Genomic DNA, 23964 nt, shown 5'->3' on the forward strand with positions numbered 1-23964 from the left:
CCCGCGCACGCGGTCCAGCGTGGATCGGGCGGGTTGTTTCATCCCGGCTTGGGAAGTTACGAGCTCTTTTACCCCACGTAGGCCGGACCCAACGCTCCGGTCCCCGTCCCGTCGGCAAGATGGTGAAGCCCAAGTACAAAGGACGGAGCACCATCAACCCCTCTAAAGCCAGCACAAATCCTGGTACGGGCGGCGGGGCTCGCGGAGGGTGGGGCTTGGAGGAAGCTTGGAGGGAGGGACACCGGGTGGCCTTGCTTGGAGTGACCTCAAGCAGAGTGGCCTTTGGGGATGAGAAGGGAGAAGATGATTACTTGTTTATAGGCCCTGAGGAGGGCTCAGTCTTGCACGCCTGTCAAGGCTAGATGGCAGGCACCAGCTCTAAAGCCGGGAAAGTGAACACTCAGGCCTGGCAGCCATGGGGCATCTCCACCTGGGAGGTGCAGAGACTGGGAAGCTCTGAGTTGGAAGGGACACTTAAATTTGACCTTTTCTTGGGTCCCTGTGTGTGTCAGGTGTTGAAGCCCCTCCCCCACTATAGTTCAGTCTTGTATGAGTCCAGCTCTCCAGCTCAAGGAATTACTAGAAGTACTATAAATTAGACAAAGTCAGACTAAAAGTGATGTAGCCTGACCCAGCTGGCCCTTTACACTTGGCCACACTTGCCTACCACCTTAGCTTTGGCCATTTAAATGAGAAAGGGCTAGTAGATTTGGAATCATCCCATGATGATTTGGATTTCAAATCTTGGAATCATCGCATCCGGTAAAGTGCATAGAAAATGCTACAGATAAGTATGATTGTTTCAGTAAAGATGTTTTTGAAGATGTGTATGAGTTTTGTTGAGGTTCCACCACAGAATGAACAAGATAGCCTTTGGGGGAGTCCCTTCCATTTGGGTTTAGTTAATAAAACATATTAAAATATGGCCTAAAGTTTTTGATTTTAATTCATGTTGAATGTTTTACCTGGACCGCTGATAAATTATTCAGTTTGTGTAGACTGGGATCTGACAGCGTTAGAGGCCCTTAGAGATCATGATGTCATAGGTGAAGAACTGAGCCAAAATAGGGGAAGCGTCTTGCCACAGCTGGCACCCGTAGTGAGCAGTAGAGCTGCCAGTCCTGTGATTTCTGCCTGTTTTCTACCGCATGACTTCAAGACAGATGACTTAAAGGCATCCCCAAATGAGAAGCTAAGCCGGTATTACTATGCTAATTTGTCCTTCTCTTTCTCTCTGAGATGTAAGGCAAGAATTACTACCTATTTTGCTGTTGATAAAACTAAGGTCAAACATTAGGAAATTAAGAAACTGGTACATTAGGAACACTTATGTGTCAGAATCGTAGTCTTCGTGATGCTTTGCCTGTAGCAGGCACTCAGTATTTGTTAAACTGAGACCCAGAGGTAGGTGTCTTAGTGGTTAAGAGCACAGATGGTGATCTGATGCTTTTGTTCAAATTCTGGCTCTTGTACAAAAGATCTTTGTACAAGATGCTTGCCCACTGAGCCTCAGTGTCTTAACCTGCAGAATGGGGAGAATGCATCCCTCTTGGTAGGATTGTTGCATGGATTACATGAGACGATGCCTATAATGTGGATAGCACAGTGCCATAATTAGTGCTCAGAAACATTACCTACTATCATTTTCAAACACAGTCCTACGGAGGGTTCCAGATTAGGTCAACTCTGTCATACCATGTAGCTTCCAGGAATGATTTTGTTGGAGCAACACGTGGAGAAAGTGGAGATTTTGCAGTGAGGTGGCAGCTTGCCTGCTTTGAGTGAACTAGTTGGTGTGTTTGAAGCAATGGCTATACTTAGACTTGTTGGCTATCAAATAGTGTGCATTCCACTTCTGTGTTTCCTAGATCGAGTTGAGGGAGCAGGAGGCCAAAACATGAGGGACCGGGCCACAATCCGACGCCTGAATATGTACAGGCAGAAGGAGCGCAGGTGAGCGTGGGTGCTGGTGTCCTCTCCCCTTCCCTTCCTGCCCTTGACTTATAGCTGACACCTGTTAAGCCTTTGATATTCCCACCCCCACTTTCCCCAGGTAGGAGTAGTGTATTTTCAAATACCGTTTTATATGATAAACTGAATTTTGGGTTAAAGACATGCGCAGTAGGGGGTGAAATAGTGATTGTGTCACTGTACTGTACAACAGCCTTGTTCCTCACAGCCTCGGCCTACACAAATGGCATGTTAAATCTCAAGGTACATATCTGTCAGATAGAAATCTGCTTTTCTTTAACAAAGCATGTAGGATGGTGTCATGAAAGCGGCCGGAAAACTTGTTTTTTCTAATGACAAACTTTAGATCACAACATTGTGGCACTTGGAAACTCATCACAACTCAGATCTGCTGAGGCAGCCTCTACCACAGGGGCTTGCTGAGTGTGGCATTTTGCAACCTGGTCTTATTTTGTCTTATTCAATTTGTTTGGTAATTGGATTCTTCATCCGTTCTAAAAGATGTGTCTAAAACACAAATGTCAATGAACGTAATCCGCCTTAGTCACCTACTCTGCAGTTTGTTTTAGAATTTCGAGTTCCAGCAAAAATCACCCTCTACTTAAAATTCATTTAAACTAGCCTTCAAATAATTATCCAAAAAAGACTCAAGTATGCAGTTTTCTTTTTTAAAGCAAACAAACAGTAAACAGATTTTTAAACATGGTCATTAGTCGTTATTCATCGAGCAGAAATCATTACGTGCTCTGTTGCAAGAGGTTAAGTGGCTTTGGGGCAGTCTGTTTTGAATGTAGAAGTACTTTTTGTTTACCAAAATCTGTATTTCATGATCACTTAAAACTGGAAGGAGAAAAAAAAAGAGGTCCTTTTGATGGAAAGCGTATTCTGTAAACGCAGCTTTGCTGTAGCCTTTCTTCTGTTGTCAACCCAAATCTGTTATTTCCTCAATTCAGGAACAGCCGTGGTAAAGTGATTAAGCCTCTGCAGTATCAGTCAACGGTGGCTTCTGGCACAGTGGCGAGAGTGGAGCCGAACATTAAGTGGTTTGGTGAGTGTGGTCCTTTGCTACTTTTACCCTAGAAAATGTGTGCTGTATGGAAAAGGGTAGAATGTTCAGGTATCTAAAAGGCAGGTATCTGGGGGCTTCCCTGGTGACGCAGTGGCTAAGAATCCGCCTGCCAATGCAGGGGACACAGGTTCGATTCCTGGTCCGGGAAGATCCCACATGCCACGGAATAACTAAGCTCGTGCGCCACAACTACTGAAGCCCGTGCGCCTTAGAGCCTGTGCTCCGCAACAAGAGAAGCCACCACAATGAGAAGCTGGACACACTGTAGTGACGAGTAGCCCCCGCTTACCGCAACTAGAGAAAGCCCACGCACAGCAACAAAGACCCAATGCAGCCCAAAATAAATAAATAAATAAAAATAAGAGGCAGGTATCTGGGGTGAGGGGAACTGCCAAGGACAGTATGAGAAAGGGATGAGATAAGAAGTCCCCACTGTGGGAAAAGTGCAGAGAAAAGTCGTGGCGGTGGCTTCCATAAATGACTTCTTTTTGAAAAGAGCCCATCATGGTTCACCGTGAGTGAACCTCTTAGACAGATGAGATCATCCTTAATGACTAGCATTCATTAGAACTCTCCTCTCCTAATTTCCAGTCACCTGGAGAGGTGACTTTGAGAGGTGCCTTGCAGGCGTGTTTGTGCCTTTAGTCTAAAATTCCTCTGAAACACTATTTCTTAGTGGGGTTGTATTTGGACTGAGTGACAATGAAAGGACCTCTCGTTGGTCCTTCCCAGGAATGAATAGCGTATCTCCAGAGGCCTTGGGGAAGCAGGATTTCTTCCTTTGGAAACTCCACCTTCATCTCCGTGGGGGCTTTCAGCCTTTCCCTCAGCCACTGCCAGCTGCGTGGGCACATCAGATGGTCAGACCACATTCTTTGCCTGCTGCTTGACCTCTCTTCTGGGGGGCAGATGGCAACTACCTTTGCACATCTCGTACGTCTCTTGGTGGGATTGGTACCCCCTAGGAAACTACAGCACAGAAAAGTGTCCGAGAGAACTCCTTCAAGAGGCCTTTAGCATGGTGGCAAGGTCCGGTGACACTAGATCCAGACCTCCTGGGTTTGAGGCCTAGGTCTGCCATATCTGGGGCCATGGTCAGGTTCTTAAGTTTGCTCATCAATTTCTCCATCTGTAAAATGAAGATAAAAACAGCACCTATTGCATAGGACTGTTGTGGTAATTAAATGAATAAATACTCTTATGTAAAGTGCCTAGAATAGAGTCCAGCAAGTAGTATAATAGAAGCTTTAACCGCTGTCATTGTCACCATCCCCGCCAGTGTGTTCGTCTTCACCTTGAGTTTGGCATTTGTGCTGCAATGCGCTGTTTAGTGAATACGATCTCTCACTTCCAAGGTGTTCTCCAAGCAGTGTTATATAGCTTCATTTTGTTCCCTTGCAGGGCTTTGTTGGTTAATTTAATAGTGCCTTCAAACCCTAATAACCCTAAAAACCAGAGCTGTGACCCTTAGGTGCTGTGCTTCGGGATTCCCTTGAGTATGCTAACTGATCAGCTGTGATTGGCTCCAAATTTCTTTGCCAGATCTAGCAGGAAGTAGGACATTTGTCAGATCTCAGTTCCATTCAGTGATGTTTATTTTTCAGTTTCATCCAGTCAGGAAATTGGACTTGGAGAACTATTGAAACCCTTTGTGTGTCTGGGTTGGTGGATTAGTTCTTAGTGTGTGAGTGCAGGAGAGGCAGTTTTTTTGGTTTTTGTTTTCTGGTTTTTTCCTTCTTTTAAGTTTGAAAATGGCTACGTGGGATGGATGTGTCAGGTGTTTGGGTGAGTGAGGGCAATTTAAAATCCTACCTTTATAGCACAGGGAGATGAGCTCGGTGCTTTGTGACCGCCTGGAGGGGTGGGGTAGGGAGGGTGGGAGGGAGGGAGACGCAAGAGGGAAGAGATATGGGGACATATGTATACGTATAACTGATTCACTTTGTTACGAAGCAGAAACTAGCACACCATTGTAAAGCAATTATACTCCAATAAAGATGTTAAAAAAATAAAAATAAATAAAATCTTACCTTTCACTATGTCCCTGGGAAGATGGAGGCGGAAGTTGTAAGGAGCTATTTATTAAACAGCAACATTCTTTTGTAAAACAGGAAATACACGTGTGATTAAGCAGTCATCGCTACAAAAATTTCAAGAGGAAATGGACACGGTCTTGAAGGATCCATACAAAGTTGTCATGAAGCAAAGCAAGTTACCCATGTCGCTTCTCCATGATCGAATCCGGCCTCATGTAAGATGGAGGATGTCCCCGGCCACCCGTGCACATCCCTCTCTACCATACTTTGCTCTTGTTTTTCCATAGGGAATAGGGCCTGCTTTCCGAGACTTCTCCTTTCACCTTTGTTAGGGGGTCTCAACTTTAGCATGAACCGAATTCTGTCGGAGAAGTTCAGTGGCATAGTAGTGGCCCAAAGCACAGGCTTGGGAGTCAGGCCTGAATTTTAATCTTTGCTCCGTCCCTTCCTGCAGCCTTAGTTAGGGTTCTCTGTGAGCTTTCACTTCCCTGACGGGTAAGTCAAGGTGACCCCCTCCTCGGGTGACCGGATGCAGATGAAACATCCAGTGAGGCTCTTGGCACATGGCGAGCACTTAGGCCACCACTGACTTAGACCTAAATAGATCATGGCTATTAGCAATACTATTTTTAAATGTTTTTGGTAAGCAAGCTTGTTTAAGTGGTGGTTCCGTCAGACTTTGGGGAAGCATAGAATTAGGATTGGCTTGGTAGGAGGGAGACCTTTGGTGTTGAGCACTTTCAGCTTCTTGAGAGTTCCTTAGAGTCTTTTCAGCTGAAGGAAAGGGTGCCAGTCAGATTGGTTGTTAATCATTGAAGTTAGAAGTGCAGTAAAGACCGAATCTGGCTTGACTGGAATTAGTTTCACACGGAACCAAAGAAATGGCCTAATGCCTGCCTACACATTTTTACTTGCTTTGAATAGTAATTCCCAAAAATGTACATAAGTACAGTGCAGAGCTTCAGTTTCAGCGTGAGGAGGGGAAGAAAACACTGACATGCATACATGGATTAAACACGGATTAAACAGTTCAAAGAAAAGCGTTTACTTGCAGAACAAAGTAAAACCCAAGGCCTGGTTATTGCCTCAGGTTTTGTCAATTATGCTTTGTTTTATGACAGACTAGAAGAATGTCACCTATTAGTGGAGTGACTGTTTTCTTTCAGGGAAACACGTGAGTGTAATTCATGAACGACAGACAAGTTGCTCATTTCCTTTGTTCTCTCTGTCCTCCCTAAAGCCATCTTTCAACAAACTATTGACTCCTGTTTATGAGAAGAACAGAGAAGTTCTATTATGGATTTATTGCTTTGTTGCCCGTGGCAGTTGTTCAGTGCTTCTAAAATTCAGTGCTTAAATGTCTGACGCATAGAATGAAGGGCCCACAGCTGCAGCAGTTTGTATTTTGGTGCAGGCAGGTACGCAGAGTAACTGATGAGTTTTCTGCTCTGGCCTTGCAAAACCTTACCTGTTTTATTTTTAGTGCAATATCTACTACTCGTTATGAAATCTGATTCTGAGATTTGCTGCACAGTGGAGTCAAATCAGATATGCTTTTTTTTTTTTTTTTTTTTGCGGTACACGTGCCTCTCTCTGTTGTGGCCTCTCCCGTTGCGGAGCACAGGCTCCGGATGCGCAGGCTCAGCGGCCATGGCTCACGGGCCCAGCCTCTCCGCGGCATGTGGGATCTTCCCGGACCGAGGCACGAACCCGTGTCCCCTGCATCGCAGGCGGACTCTCAACCACTGCGCCACCAGGGAAGCCCCAGATATGCTTTTAACTTTTGCACATTCACCTGTGTGTGCATTACAATTACTATGTTTTAGTAGCAGTACTACAGTGGAAATACTGTAACTTATATTGTCTCTGTATTTTAGTGTATAGACATATTACCACCTTGTACTTACTAAGGTACAGGTTTATAGACACAGGTCCAGGTATATTGTATGTTATAGGCTGAGAGATTTTCAAGGATAATTTTGATCATAATTTTCCCAGTGACATTAGAACCTAGTTCTCATGTAAAACGTGACTGTTCTGTTTGGGGATGTTCCCTTGTTGGAGCGTAGTGAGTAAAACTAAACTAAGAGATGGGTTAGAGACTCTGATAATAGCATAAGGATCTTTAGGAGTTGGAGAGGTGTCTGTTAAGTTCAGAAGCCACTGGGTTGTTCTCTCTTCCGTGTTTCGTAGCTGGTGCTTACAGAGGAGCCTGTACTGGGGGCAGAGGGTGTTTGTTTTTTTTGAGGATATTCTCTGCCGGCTGTTAACACACTGTTACGTGATAGATCCTAACTCAGAGTCTGACTTTCATCCTGTTTCAGAAATTCCTCTGCCTGTAACTCCTTTACAGGCACATCAAGTTCTAGTTAGGATCAGGTTCCTTTTGTCACATCTAAACTATTATTTTGGACTTTTGCTAGATGTTTTTCATCTGAAGACTTTGCATGTGCATTTAATAAAAACGGTACCTAAATTAGGAAAAATGTTATCTGAAACTAAAATGCATCTTACAAAGCAAGCAATTCCTTTTAGCCATGAAAGAAATTAACTTCCAAGAAAAAGTTGGCATTTACAGTTGGTTTTTTTTTAATAAATTTATTTATTTTATTGTTACTATTTTTTTGGTTGCATTGGGTCTTCGTTGCTGTGCACGGGCTTTTCTCTGGTCGAGGTGAGCGGGGGCTACGCTTCGTTGTGGTGAGCAGGCTTCTCATTGTGGTGGCTTCTCTTGTTGCGGAGCACGGGCTCTAGGCGTGCATGCTTCACTAGTTGTGGCTCGAGGGCTCTAGAGTGCAGGCTCAGTAGTTGTGGCGCACGGGCTTAATTGCTCCGCAGCCTGTGGGATCTTCCCAGACCAGGGCTTGAACCCGCGTCCCCTGCATTGGCAGGCGGATTCTTAACCACTGCGCCAGAAGGGAGGCCCTACAGTTGGTTTAAAAAAAACCTCACAAATTTGAGCATGATCATCCTTGACAAAAATCTGTGAATTTGGCGAATTTTATGCACTTGTTAGAAAGCTAAAAAAAAAAAAAAAGGTCAGAAAAAAGAAGTTAATTTTCAGCGTTGTAGCAGTAATTACATTTCACTAAAGTTTATGATAAATGAAATAAAGCAGAGTTTTTGGCAAGTCTTACACACAGCGATTCATATTTGCTTTGACTATTTGTATTTCTCCAGGAAAGCTTACAGAGCCTTCAGAAGAGGGGAACAAGTGCGTTTGCTATTTAAATAAGGATTTCTGATTTGAAGTCAGGCTGCGTCCCTGTTGTAGATTTTGGTATGGGTTGAGCTTTGCAAAAATGAAAGCAGAAAGCCTTTCCCAGATAGGTTTTGAACTTTTTGCTTTTTCTCAGTGCTTTGCTTAGTGTTACCTGTAATTCTCCTTTCTCTTTAGAACTCCAAGGTGCACATCCTTGATACTGAAAGCTTTGAAACCACATTTGGCCCTAAAGCACAGAGGAAGCGACCAAATTTATTTGCAAGTGATATGCAGTCACTTATAGAAAATGCAGAAGTGTCCACTGAGAGCTACGACCAGGGGAAGGATCGTGACTTGGTAGCTGAAGACACTGGTGTGAGGTACAGTTTTAAAGTTCACGCATATCTCCTCGTTTGCTCTTCTGCAATGGACATCTTCTTTACAGTTATTTACCTGCAAGAAGCTCGGTGATTTATCTCATAAGTGGAGATCTTCCCTTAGACTAGAAAAATTAGTGAAACTGGTTGGGGCCAGACTAAAGATAATTTAAGGTGGCTTGTTTACTATTGGTCTCTTAATTCCCCCCCAAATAAAAATAAATAACACTTTCTTCATAATAATAACAGTATATTCTATCATAGACAAATTTTTAAAATACAGTTAAATTGGAAATACAGCAAAAAGAAAATAAGCACTCATAATTCCACTACTTATGTTAAGCATTGTTAATATTTTGGTGAATATCAGGGTTTCCTCTGGACCACTGGGGGTGGGGGGAGTTCATTGATGGCCTTTGAGGTTTCCGTGACCCTCTGAAGATAATATGGAAAATTTATGTACATGCATAAAAGAAGTGGAGTTTTGTTGTTTATAGAGAAAGGGAGAAGAAGGATCCATAACTTTCATCATACTTTCATAGGGGCTCATACCCAAAAGAAGGTCAAGGATCAGTTAAGGATATATATGTATATATATACATTATTCTGGATGTTTTTATTTATAAATATAATACTTTAAGACTGTATTTTAACTTGCTTTTATTTTAATATATTTTTCTAAATTATTAAGAATATATTTCCAGGGGCTTCCCTGGTGGTGCAGTGGTTGAGAGTCCGCCTGCTGATGCAGGGGACACGGGTTCGTGCCCCGGTCCGGGAAGATCCCACATGCCGTGGAGCGGCTAGGCCCGTGAGCCATGGCCGCTGAGCCTGCGCGTCCGGAGCCTGTGCTCCGCAACGGGAGAGGCCACAACAGTGAGAGGCCCGCATACCGCAAACAAACAAACAAACGAAAAACAAAACAAAAGAAAAAATATATTTTTTCATGTCAGTTCTTAGTCAACAGTGATATAATGTTTCATGTCAGAGTAGGTTTTTGTTGTGGCCAGTCCCATGGTTAGACATTTATGCTGTTCAAAGTTTTCCCCTATGGTAAACAACTCTAAGGTAAAACATCAATGTGACTAATTCTTTCTCATTCTTAATTGTTCCCCAAAGATAAATTCTTAGGGGAAGTGACGTTGAAGAATATGCAGTTTTTTGATAGGCGGCTGCCGTATTACCCTCCAGAAAGGGTTTACCAGTTTAGTTCTCCTGGTTCTCCCTCACGTGTTCCTGAGGTGCCCTAGCGGAGAGGTGCTGTCCCCTGCCTGCAGTGCCACTGCCTTGGTGCTGTCCTCGGTCCATCGCTAGCCCTGGGCCTCCTAGAGGTAAAGTCAAGGCACTCGAGGCCAAGCAAAAAGAGGCAGCGAGTTCATTTATTCTTAGAACTATTTGGACTTGTATGCTTCTGCTGATTTGAATTTTTTCCACCTTCAAAGGGTACAGTCGGCAGTGGGGGAGAAACAAAACTATTCTTGTTCCAGGGACATTGGGTAAATGTCTCTGAGGCTAGTAAATGAGCAGATTCTCAACCTTATCAAGAAAGTTTCACTCTACGTGGGAGCTGTGGAGTGTGGATTATGGTTCAGATTCCTTTTCATAATTCTCTGTGACAGACTGCCTAATTATAGTTGCTTTTTTTAAAATTAAATTTATTGTGGTAAAATATACATAACAAAATTTACCATTTTAATCTTTTAAAAAAATTATTTATTTATTTTTGGCTGTGTTGGGGCTTCGTTGCTGCGCGCAGGCTTTCTGTAGTTGCGGCGAGTGGGGGGCTACTCTTCATTGCGGTGTGCAGGCTTCTCATTGCAGTGGCTTCTCTTGTTGCAGAGCACGGGCTCTAGGTGTGTGGGCTTCAGTAGTTGTGGCACACGGGCTCAGTAGTTGTGGCTTGCAGGCTCTAGAGCGCAGGCTCGGTCATTGTGGCTCACAGGCTTAGTTGCTCTGCGGCATGTGGGATCTTCCTGCACCAGGACTCGAACCCGTGTCCCCTGCATTGGCAGGTGGATTGTTAACCACTGCGCCATCAGGGAAGTCCCAGTTTAATCATTTTTAAGCATCCAATTTAGTGGCATTAAGTACATTCACATGGCTATGCAACCATTACCACTATCCACCTCTAGAATTTTTTCACATCATCCCAAACTGAAACTCTGTACCCATCCAGCACTAATTCCCCATTCCCCCCTCTCCTCAGCCCCTGGCAACCACCATTCTGTTCTCTGTCTCTTATGAGTTTGACTTCTCTCTTGAATAGTACTTCACATAAGTGCACTTGTACAGTATTTGTCCTTTTGTATCTGGCTTATTTCATTAGCATAATGTCTTCAAGGTCATCCATGTTGTATCGTGTATCAGTACTTTGTTTGTATTGCTGAACAGTATTCCATTATGTATACATGACATTTATTTTTATTCATTCATCTGTCAATGGGCATTTGGATATAGTCATTTTTTAAATTAAGTCAGTTTTTGGTCCGTCTACAACTAGTTGGGTTTTTTTGTTTTGTTTTAATTTTTATTGAAGTATAGTTGCTTTACAATGTTGTATTAGTTTTTGCTGTACAACAAAGTGAATCAGTTATACATATATCTACTCTTTTAGATTTCCATCCCATTTAGGTCACCACAGAGCATTGAGTAGAGTTCCCTGTGCTGTACAGTAGGTTCTCATTAGTTATCTCTTTTTTTTTTTTTTTTTTTTTTTTTTGCTGTACGTGGGCCTCTCACTGTTGTGGCCTCTCCCGCTGCGGAGCACAGGCTCCGGACGCACAGGCTCAGCGACCATGACTCATGGGCCCAGCCGCTCTGCGGCATGTAGGATCTTCCTGGACCGGGGCACAAACCCGCATCCCCTGTGTCGGCAGGCGGACTCTCAACCACTGCGCCACCAGGGAAGCCCTAGTTATCTATTTTATACATAGTAGTGTATAGATGTCAGTCGCAATCTCCCAATTCATCCTACCCCCCCTTCCCTGCCTTGGTAACCATAAGTTTGTTTTCTACTGCTGTGACTCTATTTCTGCTTTGCAAATAAGTTCATCTGTACCATTTTTCTAGATTCCACATATAAATGATATTATACGATATTTGTCTTTCTCTTTCTGACTTCTATATGACAATCTCTAGGTCCATCCACATCTCTGCAAATGGCACTATTTCATTCCTTTTTATGGATGAGTAATATTCCATTCTATATGTGTACCACATCTTCTTTATCCGTTCCTCTGTCAATGAATGTTTAGGTTGCTTCCACGTCCTGGCTATTGTAAATAGTGCTGCAGTGAACATTGGGGTGCACGCATCCTTTCGAATTATGGTTTTCTCTGGATATATGCCTAGGAGTGGGATTGCTGGGTCATATGGTAGCTCTATTTTTGGTTTTTTAAGGGACCTCCATACTGTTCTCCATAGTGGCTGTACCAATCTACATTCCCACCAACGGTGTAGGAGGCTTCTCTTTTCTCCACACCCTCTACAGCATTTATTGTTTATAGATTTTTTGATGATGGCCATTCTGACCGGAGTGAAGTGATACCGCATTGTAGGTTTGTTTTTTTGTTTTTTTCCTTGTGGTACGCGGGCCTCTCACTGGTGTGGTCTCTTCCGTTGTGGAGCACAGGCTCCGGACACGCAGGCTCAGCAGCCATGGCTCACGGGCCTAGCCGCTCCGCGGCATGTGGGATCTTCCCAGACCGGGGCACGAACCCGTGTCCCCTGCATCGGCAGGCGGACTCTCAACCACTGCGCCACCAGGGAAGCCCCTCATTGTAGTTTTGATTTGCATTTCTCTAATAATTAGTGATGTTGATACTAGTTTTGATACCGCTTTCCCTTGGCACATGGTGTTTTCCCTGAAACATCCTTTTAATCTTTATAGTGCTTCGTTTGCTCACTTTGGGTCTTTTCTTATTTAGAAATGAAGCCCAAGAAGAGATATATAAAAAGGGACAGTCTAAAAGAATATGGGGTGAACTGTACAAGGTAAGACTTTAAATTCTGTCTCACTGAGTGGTTCCTTTGGCTTTCATGATCTTATATATGAGAAAACTGACTTGGATCTATTGAAGCTCTGTCAACACAAATTCCACCTCCAGGATGGATATGTCCATGCACGTACTACCATTGTTCTAGATAACTGCATTTTTTTATTACTCATATAATAGTAACAACCACATTGCATAGATTCACATATTCTCTGTTAATATTTCTCTGGATTACCTGCTAAAATGATATTCCTGTTGAGATTTATTATACATGGTTAGAGCTGCATGAGAATTTTTGAGTTACTTAGTCCAGCCCTCTCATTTTACAGGTGAGAATTCAAGTCTAGAAAGCTTGAATACCTTCCCCAGCTTACCCAGGTAGTTAGTACAAGAGGCTTTGTGTCTCCTGAGTCCCGGTCTAGTTCTCTTCAGCTGGCTGAGTCTTAGGTCCGCACTCAAGTAATATTCTCGGTAATGAAGACTTTCAAGCATAGTCACGTAATTAAATATAACATGATAGGAAACTAGTACCACGAAAGCACACAAAATTTTTTAGTTTTTTTGTAAAATACTCAAAATCTATAACATGGAAGCTTAGAGGTCTAAGAAGTAAATGAGGGACTGCCCTGGTGGTGCAGTGGATAGGACTCTGCACTCCCAGTGCAGGGGGCCTGGGTTCGATCCCTGGTCAGGGAACTAGATCCCACATGCATGCAGCAACTAAGAGTTCACATGCCACAACTAAGGAGCCTGCTGCAACTAAGGAGCCCTCGAACTGCAGCTAAGACCCAGTGCAACCAAATAAATAAATAAATAAAATATTTTTTTAAAAAAGAAGTAAATGGTTCTGCTCACTAATACATAGCAGTCGTGAAATAGACTGGTTTCATGCAAGCTAGTTCTATTTGGAATTCAACAAGTTTCAGATACTCACAGGATGAAAACAATTTTTTGAGTACTGATCCCTGGGCTTTGAGATTGGCTACCACCTGCTCTCCTCATAAGACTGTTGAGAGGTTATCTCTATTGTTGCTTTATTTTTCCCAGGTTCCCTTAAATGTCTTCTCTCTTTCATTTTGCCCTTGTACTCCTGTAGCAAGTCACTTTTGCCTCTTTGAATTTGCAGGTGATAGATTCATCAGATGTTGTAGTTCAAGTTCTTGATGCTAGAGATCCAATGGGTACCCGTTCCCTTCACATTGAGACTTACTTGAAAAAGGAGAAACCTTGGAAACACCTCATTTTTGTTCTTAACAAATGTGACCTTGTTCCAGCCTGGGCAACGGTAAGTACAGTTGCTAATGCAGAACAGATGACCAAGGCCACACGGCTTCTGCAGGCTCTGAGTTACCCATGAATAAGTCAGTGTCGTGGTCTCTAGGAGTTGGGGCAGCAGTTAAGGTGTTGCACTATTGAGGGTGTAGTCATTCAAGTGTCCTCATCGAAAACAAAACTAAAATCAGCTTCATTGATGATGGGCTGTTACCTTTTTTTTTTTTTTTAATTCATTTATTTCTGGCTGTGTTGGGTCTTTGTTGCTGCACGCAGGCTTTCTCTAGTTGTGGCGAACAGGGGCTACTCTTCGTTGCAGTGCGCAGGCTTCTCATCACAGTGGCTTCTCTTTCGCAGAGCACGGGCTCTAGGCGTGCGGGCTTCAGTAGTTGTGGCTCGCGGGCTCTAGAGCGCAGGCTCAGTAATTGTGGCACACGGGCTTAGTTGTTCTGTGGCATGTGGGATCTTCCCGGACCAGGGATCGAACCCATGTCCCCTGCATTGGCAGGCGGATTCTTAACCCACTGCACCACCAGGGAAGTCCTGGGCAGTTACCTTTGACCCTTGATGGTTGGCAGTGGGACAGCTGTAGTGCCCATAGGATGAATGGTGTGCGCCCTTCAGAAGAGGTGGCTGCCGAGGCCCCAGGTCTGTTTCACATTATGTTACATTAGTTGCATTTAGTAGCAGTGAAGGCATTTTTGGAATATTGTTTTGTGTTTATAAGACAAAAGACAGGCTTCCCTGGTGGTGCAGTGGTTAAGAATCCGCCTGCCGATGCAGGGGACACAGGTTCGAGCCCTGGTCCGGGAAGATCCCACGTGCCTTGGAGCAGCTATGCCCGAGTGCCACAGCTACTGAGCCTGCATGCCACGACTACTGAAGCCCATGGGCCTAGAGCCCGTGCTCTGTGAGAAGAGAAGCCACCGTGATGAGAAGCCTGCACACCACAACGAAGAGTAGCCCCCGCTCACCACAACTAGAGGAAGCCCGCGCGCAGCAACGAAGACCCAACACAGCCAAAAATAAATAAATTTAAAAAAAAAAGACAAAGCATCAACTGTCATACTTGAAAAAAATATTTCAAAGACTTACAGCTAACATCTTCCTTAGACAACTGTGTATTTGAAGTACCATCCTGTTATTCAAGCTCTGGTTCTTCCTATGTTGTAAATAAACAGCTCACAGTTTGCCAGCTTCTTTTCTTTTCTCCCTTTAGAAACGATGGGTTGCCATCCTCTCCCAAGATTACCCGACGCTTGCTTTCCACGCAAGTCTTACTAACTCCTTTGGCAAAGGAGCATTTATTCAGCTTCTGCGGCAGTTTGGAAAGGTATTGCGACCTGACCTGTCCCCCCTGGAGTTGGACAGCTGTGGGTTTGTGTGAGAATTTCTCTTCCCAGGGTGTGTCAGAGAGTTACCAGCCTCACCTTCCACATCTTCTCGGTAGTGAGGACAGTGTGTTCTGGAGATGTGAACACTCACAGAGCCTCAGGGATTCTGAAATACTCTGTAGCTCAGCCTGTACCCCCATCCCTGACAAACGTCGCTTCCCTTTCTGCCGTGTCCCTGGCACCGGATGGTCCACCCTCTGCTCGATGATGACGACGGGCCCCCTCCCCCACAGTGTATCCCCACTCTGGGCTCCCGGGCTGTGCATTTCTCTTCCCTCTGCCTGGGAGGCACCCTGCTGAACCCCAGCCTCGGATCCCTGGTCAGATGCTAGTTCCTCAGGGAGGCCCTGAAAGCACGTGTTCTCGCAGCTTCATGTTCTGTACCTGCAACTTTGTATTTGTGTGTTCATTGAATCTTACCTGGCTTCTAACAAGGACACCTGTCCTCTGTCCCACCCTTCCCCACTTCCCAGAAGGAACTCGTCCAACTCATAGCTGTTACTTCTGGTGTTTTTTTCCATATTTTTTATATATGCTTATGAATCTGTTTCTTGATCTCACACCCCCCTCAGTTTTACGTATTTGTTAAGTTCCTACTATGGAAAATGAGGGTTAGGTTTCTTACCCCCGTCCTCCCTCTCCACTCCCTCTGTCCTTGTACGACATTTGGCTAAACTATTACTCATTTAGTGTTTAGGTTATTATGACTGAAGTGTCAGTCCTTGCTGATCCACAATGCTATGATTTTAATTCCTTTCTAATAGGACCTTCTGTTTTATCTGGTGTTAATTAGCTCCGTTTTATTTGTCACTGGCATATCACCAAATCCTCTGGTAGCGTGGGAACTTTCAGAGTGTCTGGCGCCTCCCTTCCAGGTGGACTGGCTGCTGCCCAGGCTGCTGCCGGATCTTCCTGGGATTTCCTTTCCCCGTCCTCTGAATGGGGGATTCCCATGGCTGTTCCCTGTGTTGTTCTTGTTCACTGGATCCCTCTTCTTTCTTGGTTTACTCCTTCCTTTTGATGGAACCTGTTTTCCAAAAGCTTTCTGAAAAGGAGTGCTTAGAAGGAACATTTTTTGAGACCTTGCAGTCTGTAAATTTCTTCATCCTACCCTCACACCGTTTCTTAGAATGCTGAAGACACCACATTGCATTGTTTTCTGGCTTCCGATGTTGCCATTGAGAAATCTGAGACCGTTCGGACTCCTAATCCTTTGTGGCTGAGATCTTTTTGAAAAAAGTTCCTGCTTTACAGTGTCCCAATGATGTGCTTTAAGGTGGGTCTTTTATTGTTCAGTGAGCTAGGCATGGACGGGACTTTTAGTCCGTTATTTGTCCTGTACTGTTTTTTGGAAACCACCCCACGCCATATGCCCCCATTCATCTCTGTTCTTGTTCAGGAATTTGGTTTTATGTCCTGGTTTAATTCTTGAATTTCCATTCTTTTTTTTCTGGCCTCGCCTCGCGGCTTGTGGGAGCTTAGTTCCCTTACCAGGGATGGAACCCGTGCCCCCTGCAGTGGAAGCGCAGAGTCCTAACCAGTGGACCGCCAGGGAATTCCCGATTCTTGAATTTTCTTATCTTTTCTTTGTTTCAGCACATTTATGACATTTTACCCCGTTTTCTGGGAAGTTTCCTTGACTTGATCATTTAGCTGTTCTATCGCAAACTGTATTTTGCGTCTCACTTTTACTTTGTAATTTCTGAAAGCTCTTGTTTATGAATTGCCCTGCTCCCTTTTATAGCCTGTTCTTGTTTCACGGATGCACTGGCTTCTCTGTCTCTGAGAACAATGATAGTGGTATTTGGAAATTTTCCTCTACATTTTCGTACGTTGACACTGTTTCCTCCAAGTTGCTGTTTTTCTGTCTTTTCTACTAGAGTCACACTTCAGATGTCTGGTTATTCTTGGTTCTCCACTCATTTAAGAGAGAGCCACCAAAAAAGGCTAGAGAGGCTTTATGCAGGGAGTGGGCTTGTTGAATGAGAGATTTCACTGTAGGTGACTGGGCAGAAACCCAGTGTTTGGTTGGGGGACACTCTAGATGTCAGTGTCTGTAGGGTGGGTTTTTTGTTTGTTTTTTGTTTGGGCCGCACTGCACGGCATGTGGGATCTTAGTTCCCCAACCAGGGATTGAGCCCGTGTACCCTGCAGTGGAAGCACGGTGTCCCAACCACTGGGCCACCAGGGAAGTCCCGTCTGTAGGTCTTTACTCCTGGGCCTGTGAGTTTCCCTAGAAAGGAGTCTTCCTGTCTCCAGCTTGGGCGTATATAGACCTGGCTGCCAGGGTTCTGGGAACTCAGTGGGAGTAGGAGGCTGGGGTTGTACTATTCAATATTTAGACTTTCAACTAATCACTCTGGGAACACTTGCTTTCAATTACTGTTATCTCTAAATCTAGGGTCCCTTTCAGGTCTGAAAATTAAAGAGATTTTCAGACATGCAGGGTTTCAAAAGAGTCATTATCTCTCCTAAGGCTCTGGGGTAGAGAAGTTGGGCACCCATGCCAGGCGAGGGAGGGGAAGGAGAGGTGTGACTATTTCTACAGACGGTCCACTGGTCAGTCTTCTGGATTTCAGTCCCACCCTTAGAGGGGTCTGTACTGCTGATTCCCAAGGTCTTTCCTGATTCATTGGCAGTATATTTGCTGCATTTTTAGTTTTTCTACCTTTGCAGCCATGTAGCTTTCATATTTTGTAGTGGGGCCAAGTTAGATACTACTTTTTAACTGCTGGTCTTCTGTTAATATCACACATTAGTTTGTTCTGTCTCATCTCCAGCGCATGCTTTGGTTTTATATGTTTGGCTCTATGGGTGTGTGTGTGTTAATTCCCACGGCTGTGGTTCCAGTGGAGTTTGTGGAGGGAGCGAGGTGGGCAGGGATGTGCAGTCCACCGTCTCTAGTCAGAAGTCCCCATCCGTTTGTAGACTCTTCCTGAGCTCTGCCTCTTTGAGACTTTCACCCAGTGATCTAGTTTTTGAAGCTGCCTTTCTTTTCTTTTGTTGTTTACTTTTAGCAGTGAAAATGCAAAATATCTTGTGCAGAGGAGAGGAGGGATGGGTCGTGGGATTGCCGGTTGCTGCATCTGCTAAGGTTCTCTTCCCCGAAGACATTTTATCAGGGGATGGTGTTCTTCTAAATTGATGACTAACAAGCTATTTCTTCCTTTGTTTCTCAGCCTACGTACTTTTAACCTTAAAACATTCAACAGTAATTTCACGTGAGTGACTGAGGAGCTGACTCACCTCTGATTTCTTAAAGAGTATGTGTACGCAGCCCACTCAGACTATGCAGGTGGTGCGTGTCTGGGTTTTAAATCAAGTCGTAGCAATAGTTTTGTACTGTATTCTTTATGGTAGCAAAGTAACACAACCTGTTTGTCCCATGGGATGTTCACTCTGCGTGTATGTGGTGTGTATTCTTTTTTTTTGAACAGTTGCACACTGACAAGAAACAGATCAGCGTGGGGTTCATTGGCTATCCAAATGTTGGCAAGAGCTCTGTCATAAACACACTGCGCTCCAAGAAAGTTTGCAATGTGGCCCCCATTGCAGGTGAAACAAAGGTATGTCTGGCTCGAGGGGGTCTTATTTGCTTTGACTTACTTTACTTCCATGGAGGGTGATAATTCAGGACGTGGAGATGTCTCTCTGCTTCTCTTGGGTGAAGATCGCCATTGGGAGTTTCGTCTCCATATAATAGTTGGCAACGTCCTGGAGCTGTTTCTGCCCTTTTTGATAAGACTAAGAGTACTTTGTGTGCCACTGCCTGACTTTGGCATTGTTCGGTATGTGCCGTTTGAGTCTGTTTTAAATTGTCACTGCAGCCTTTTGCTTTGATAAACAAAACTAACCCAAGAATATTTGGTGCCTGGGTTAAGAAAGAAAATTCAGTTTTAGGGTAGATTCTGTTAGTTGGGGGTCCTACCCTGGAACACAGGGTATTTGGGGCACACCATGGTTCTGCTGAAAGGAACAGGGGCCAAGCAGTATTAAGCTTCCAGGAGTACTTTTAAAAATCAGAAAAAGCTTTACTGGACATTATTGCACAATACTAGATGGAGATCCTGCTTCTGCATTATTTTTAGACCCTTAGCTGTTGGAAACTACGGTTTATGCCTCGTGGAAGTGCCTCATGCGCGGCCCAAAGAGAGGAGCTTTGGAGCTTCATCACGCAGCAGGCTGCTCCTCTCTGACCGCTACCCCCGCTCTAGTTTCTTGAGCATCAGGGGTTTGTGAAATCGCTTTCAGGGATTGACCTGGGGAAGTCTCTGCTTTTTAGGTCTGGCAGTATATTACCTTGATGCGCCGGATATTCCTTATCGACTGTCCGGGTGTGGTTTACCCCTCTGAGGACTCAGAGACGGACATTGTGCTGAAAGGAGTCGTGAGTATTTTGGTCCCGAGAGGCTCTTTTGTTTGCCTTTTGGGGCCAGCGTTCTGTGGGGAACTCTGGATACCTTTGCTTTTTACTCATTCAGCAGACAGTTTGGGGTCAGCCTGTCTGACCAAACTTGAGGAACATGACACTGAACAGGGCAGTCTCTCCATTCCACTTAAGCCTGTTTGAGGAGTTAGTGGAACCGTGGGCATATCTGGTCAATGTCATCCCACAAAAGAGTTTGTCGTTTACACACGGGCTCCAAAGGGAAGCAGGGCCTGTTTATGTTTAGAGATAATTCATCTTCATGGGTTTATGGGTTGAGTCATTTTGGAACTCGGTCATTTCCTCACTTGTTTCAGAAGACGACCGAGAGCTTTAAATGGTTCCACTTAACCTTAACCAGTGCTTCTGGCTATGCATCCTGTGCGGTTCCTCCCCTTCTTTCTTAAACTATTCCCTTCTCTTTGTGTCCTGGGATGGGTGGACTTTTAACCATTTCTGCAAGTCAGTAGCACGAAGGGTTCCAGTTTAAACTACTTGCGGAAGTCACACTGTCAGTTTGTGGTGAGCCGAGGTTAGAGCTGAGTTCTGGGCTCCGCGGCTGCGGTCGGCTGTCCATGGCGCTCCTTTCAGCCAACTGCATCTCGCCACCTCCAGGCCAGGCTCCTGCCAGGCCCCGCTTGCTTTGAGGCATTGAAACCTGTTTTCAGATATGGTTACAGAGAACACTGGGAACTTCACTCCTCCCATAATCAAGTTTGTAAGCAAGAGCTTTCCTATGAACATTTAGGTTCAAGTTGAAAAAATTAAGACTCCTGAAGACCACATTGGTGCCGTACTTGAACGAGCAAAGCCAGAATATATCAGCAAGACATACAAAATTGATTCTTGGGAGAACGCTGAGGACTTTCTTGAGAAGCTGGCTTTCCGGACAGGGAAGTTATTGAAGGTAAGCCAGGATTTGTGAGAATTCAGACTGGGACGTGCTGCAGGTGTGTGCGTGTGTGGTGTGGACCTTTTATATATGCATGTGTGAGCAGTATGAAGTGTGAAACTTGGCAGGTAGATGGTGCCAACTGGGACCGCCGCCGTGCTTCCAAACCAGGAGGTGGTTTTGTTGTTTGAATTTAATTGGGCCTCTTCCTGCGACATTTCAGGGTGGAGAGCCTGACCTGCGGACTGTGGGGAAGATGGTCCTCAATGACTGGCAGAGGGGCCGGATTCCTTTCTTTGTCAAGCCGCCCAATGCAGAGCCCCCTGTGGCCCCCCAGGTAAGAGAAGGGTGGACCCCTCTCTCGGGAAGCATGGTTACTGACCTGGGTGTGGTGTGTCTTTGGACCACCGTCTTCTCCCTTTAGGGTAGAACTTTCAGCTGCAGTGTCTCCCATCCCAGGGTGCCACTGCTGTGACCTGGTGGGGGGGGTGACCAGGAAGTAGATGTATGATAGAAGCCTGAGTGTAAATGCCAGTTTTCAGGGCCTTGAGAAAGGAGGGCTCATTAAATGTGAGTGCTCCTGTGGTTTTCGTGTCTTTTCTTCTGCTTGAAGAACAGGCATTTCCAAGATGCTTTTGTTTCATGGACATTATGCCCAACCATGTGCCAGGAACTGGGAGCATAGGAATAACGAACGTGGTCCTTGCCCTCAAGAAGCTCGTGGTCAGGTGGGAAAGGAGAGTGGTACAGTGGATGCTCAGGGAAAGTCTATTTCTAGGGTCTTTGTCGGAGCTCAGCCAAGTCTCTTGAAGAAGTGGCTTTAAGTTCTGCTTCCATGCTAGTCTTTTGGGTCCATATTTCTCTGGTTTTCTCTCACCGGGCTCCATTCCCAGAGTTTCCATTGTCAGCTATAAATTTCCAGTTTGAATATTTTCTCCAGCATTTCAAAATCAACATATCTGAAACTGATGTTACTCAACCTTTTCCCTTCTCCCCACTAAAACCGCCAAACAGCCCGTGCTGCGGGACGAGGCCCTGCCTTCCTGCACGTATACACACACACGTACACACACACGCATACACGTGCCAGTGGAGGAGTATTTGGTGTTTTCTGATACCAAATAGCTTTCATTTTTCCATACCTATTATGCAAGCCTCTGACACCAACTGGGTGTCCAGTAACTTCCAGAGTTAGTGCAGACCCCACAGGTTAAGGGCTGAGTCCCACAAGACTACCCCAACTTCAGATGCCAGCTGCAGGTGGGGTTCTCAGGCTACCCACACTTCTGCCCAGCTGACTACAAATGCAGAGGTTCCCAGGTTTGATAATTTGCTGAAAAGACTCACGGAACTCAGGAAAGTGGTTTGCTTATGACTACCGGTTTATTACAAAAGATACAAGTCAGGAACAGCCAAATGGAAGAGGTGCATAGGGCCAAGTATGGGGTAGAGGGTGGTGTGGAGTTTCCGTGCCCTCTCCAGGCAGGCCACCCTCCCAGCACGTCAGTGTGTTCACCAACCCAGAAGCTCCCCAGAGCCCGTCCGTCCTTAAGGGTTTGTATGCAAGGTGTGTAAGTTCAGCCTTCATCATGTAGGCACGGTTGACTAGATCACCAGCCACTGGTGACTGAACTCAGTCTCCAGCCCTCTCAGCAATTGCTCGGGCTCTCCGGTGACCAGCCCCCAGTCTGAAGCTACGTCCCACCACAGTCTTCTCATTAGCATAACTTTGGGGGAGAGGGGCTTATTACAAATAACAAAAGCAAGACACCCCTGTCTTAACCCAGGAGATTCCAAGGGTTTTAGGAGCTCTTGTGCCAGGAACCGGGGGTCAAGGACCAAATGCGCACTTTTATCGTCCTGCAGGGAGACACGTAGTAAACAGATACGGATGTAACGTACTGATTGCTGTGAGGGAGGCTAAAGCAGGGTTAGGGGTTTGTGGGAGGCAGAGCAGTGCCTCGTACGTGGGGTGGTCAGGGACGGCCTCTGAGGAAGTGGCCTTTGAGGGGGGGCCCTAGTGATGGGAGGCAGGAGCTCCGCAGGTGTCACGAGAGGCGAGCGTTGCAGGCATGGGGAGCAGCACGCGAGACGGAGCGAGCCTGGTGTGTCATGGCTCCGGGAGGACGTGGCGGGCGGGCCACGTGGCTGTGGCCTCTGACCCAAAGAGGCCGCCCCTGCTCCCGTGTGGCCCTGCCTGGGAATGGCGGGCTTTCTCTAACTCTTCCTCCATGTCTGGTCGTTAACTTGAGATGGTCAGTGTCCGTCGTCCCCCGCCCCCGCTCCGTGATTCTCCTCCTTTCCTCTTTTTGGTGGTGGCAGCAACCCCCTTGAGCATCGGAAGGCTGAAATCCAGCTTACCAGAAAAATGCACGGAAACGTACATACGAATTTGTATACAGTTTCCTGAACTTCATGGATTCCTGATGCAGTTAGTGCTTCGCGCAGCCACCTTTGCCTTTGGAAAATCCCTTGAGTTCTGCGAGCCTCAGTTGTGAGTGCACAATTGCCGTCAGCTGCGTGAGGGCTCGCGCCGCCAGCCCACGCTCCCTCCGCACCTTCCCCGAAACAGGCCGCCTCCGGGCTCGTTCTGAGCTCCTAGGAGGTTCCCTCCTCTTTCCTCACACCTTCCTTCCTTCGAGGTGCCTCCTCAGTGCCTCTCCTCTGCCCTCACACTTTCTAAACTAGTGCTGCGATCGCCCTCAGCATTCAGCTGGGCCTTCATTCTTCTGTTATAGTGTGTGCTCATTTGGAATTACCCTTTTTCTTCTTCTTTTTTTTGGCCATGCTGTGAGTGGGATCTTAGTTCTATGACCAGGGATTGAACCCGTGCCCCCTGCATTGGGAGCACGGAGTCTTAACCACTGGACAGCCAGGGAAGTCCCAAGCTGTGTGCTCATTTGGGATGTGCTTTCTCAGCACCCCCCATTCCTTGCAGTCCCCAGGAACAGTGTAGGGAACCTCCCCTGTCTACAGTGTAGAGTTGACTGGTTTTGATGGCTAAATACTCAGGGTTGGCGCATCCTTTGGGACCGTAGCTGTATTCCTCTGATCCTTCCATGCTGGGTTCAGGGTTTAATGCACATTGACTTAAAATAGATTAACAATATGACTCAGATGTGCATACTTTCGACACTTGCCCTTAGTCCTGAGAAGAGGACTGCCTCATTTGAGAGCAAGGTATGGAAGTTCAGAAATTCAGCAGGAAACTCTGCTCAGTATTCTGTAATAACCTAAATGAGGAAATAACTGAAAAAGAATAGATACATATGTATGTGTAACTGACCCACTGTGCTGTACACCTGAAACTAACACAACATTGTTAACTAT

At 45.5% G+C, this 23964-nt stretch overlaps 1 protein-coding gene across 2 annotated transcripts in view; it reads left to right on the forward strand.

The window, feature by feature from the left end:
• Positions 1-23964, forward strand: part of GNL2 (G protein nucleolar 2) — a 26686-nt gene continuing 2722 nt past the window's right edge. Inside the window, exons 1-12 of one of the 2 annotated variants that reach the window (XM_060140514.1) lie at positions 1-183; positions 1869-1953; positions 2925-3019; positions 5152-5291; positions 8474-8658; positions 12582-12648; positions 13777-13935; positions 15142-15255; positions 18754-18882; positions 19599-19703; positions 20491-20649; positions 20858-20971. In XM_060140514.1, the coding sequence (XP_059996497.1) occupies positions 120-183; positions 1869-1953; positions 2925-3019; positions 5152-5291; positions 8474-8658; positions 12582-12648; positions 13777-13935; positions 15142-15255; positions 18754-18882; positions 19599-19703; positions 20491-20649; positions 20858-20971 (1416 nt within the window). In that variant the 5' untranslated portion in view covers positions 1-119. The remainder of the gene's footprint in view (positions 184-1868; positions 1954-2924; positions 3020-5151; positions 5292-8473; positions 8659-12581; positions 12649-13776; positions 13936-15141; positions 15256-18753; positions 18883-19598; positions 19704-20490; positions 20650-20857; positions 20972-23964) is intronic. The other variant, XM_060140516.1, reaches the window with a different exon arrangement.

Source organism: Lagenorhynchus albirostris, chromosome 2 (assembly GCF_949774975.1).
Source record: "Lagenorhynchus albirostris chromosome 2, mLagAlb1.1, whole genome shotgun sequence".
NCBI lineage: Eukaryota > Metazoa > Chordata > Mammalia > Artiodactyla > Delphinidae > Lagenorhynchus > Lagenorhynchus albirostris.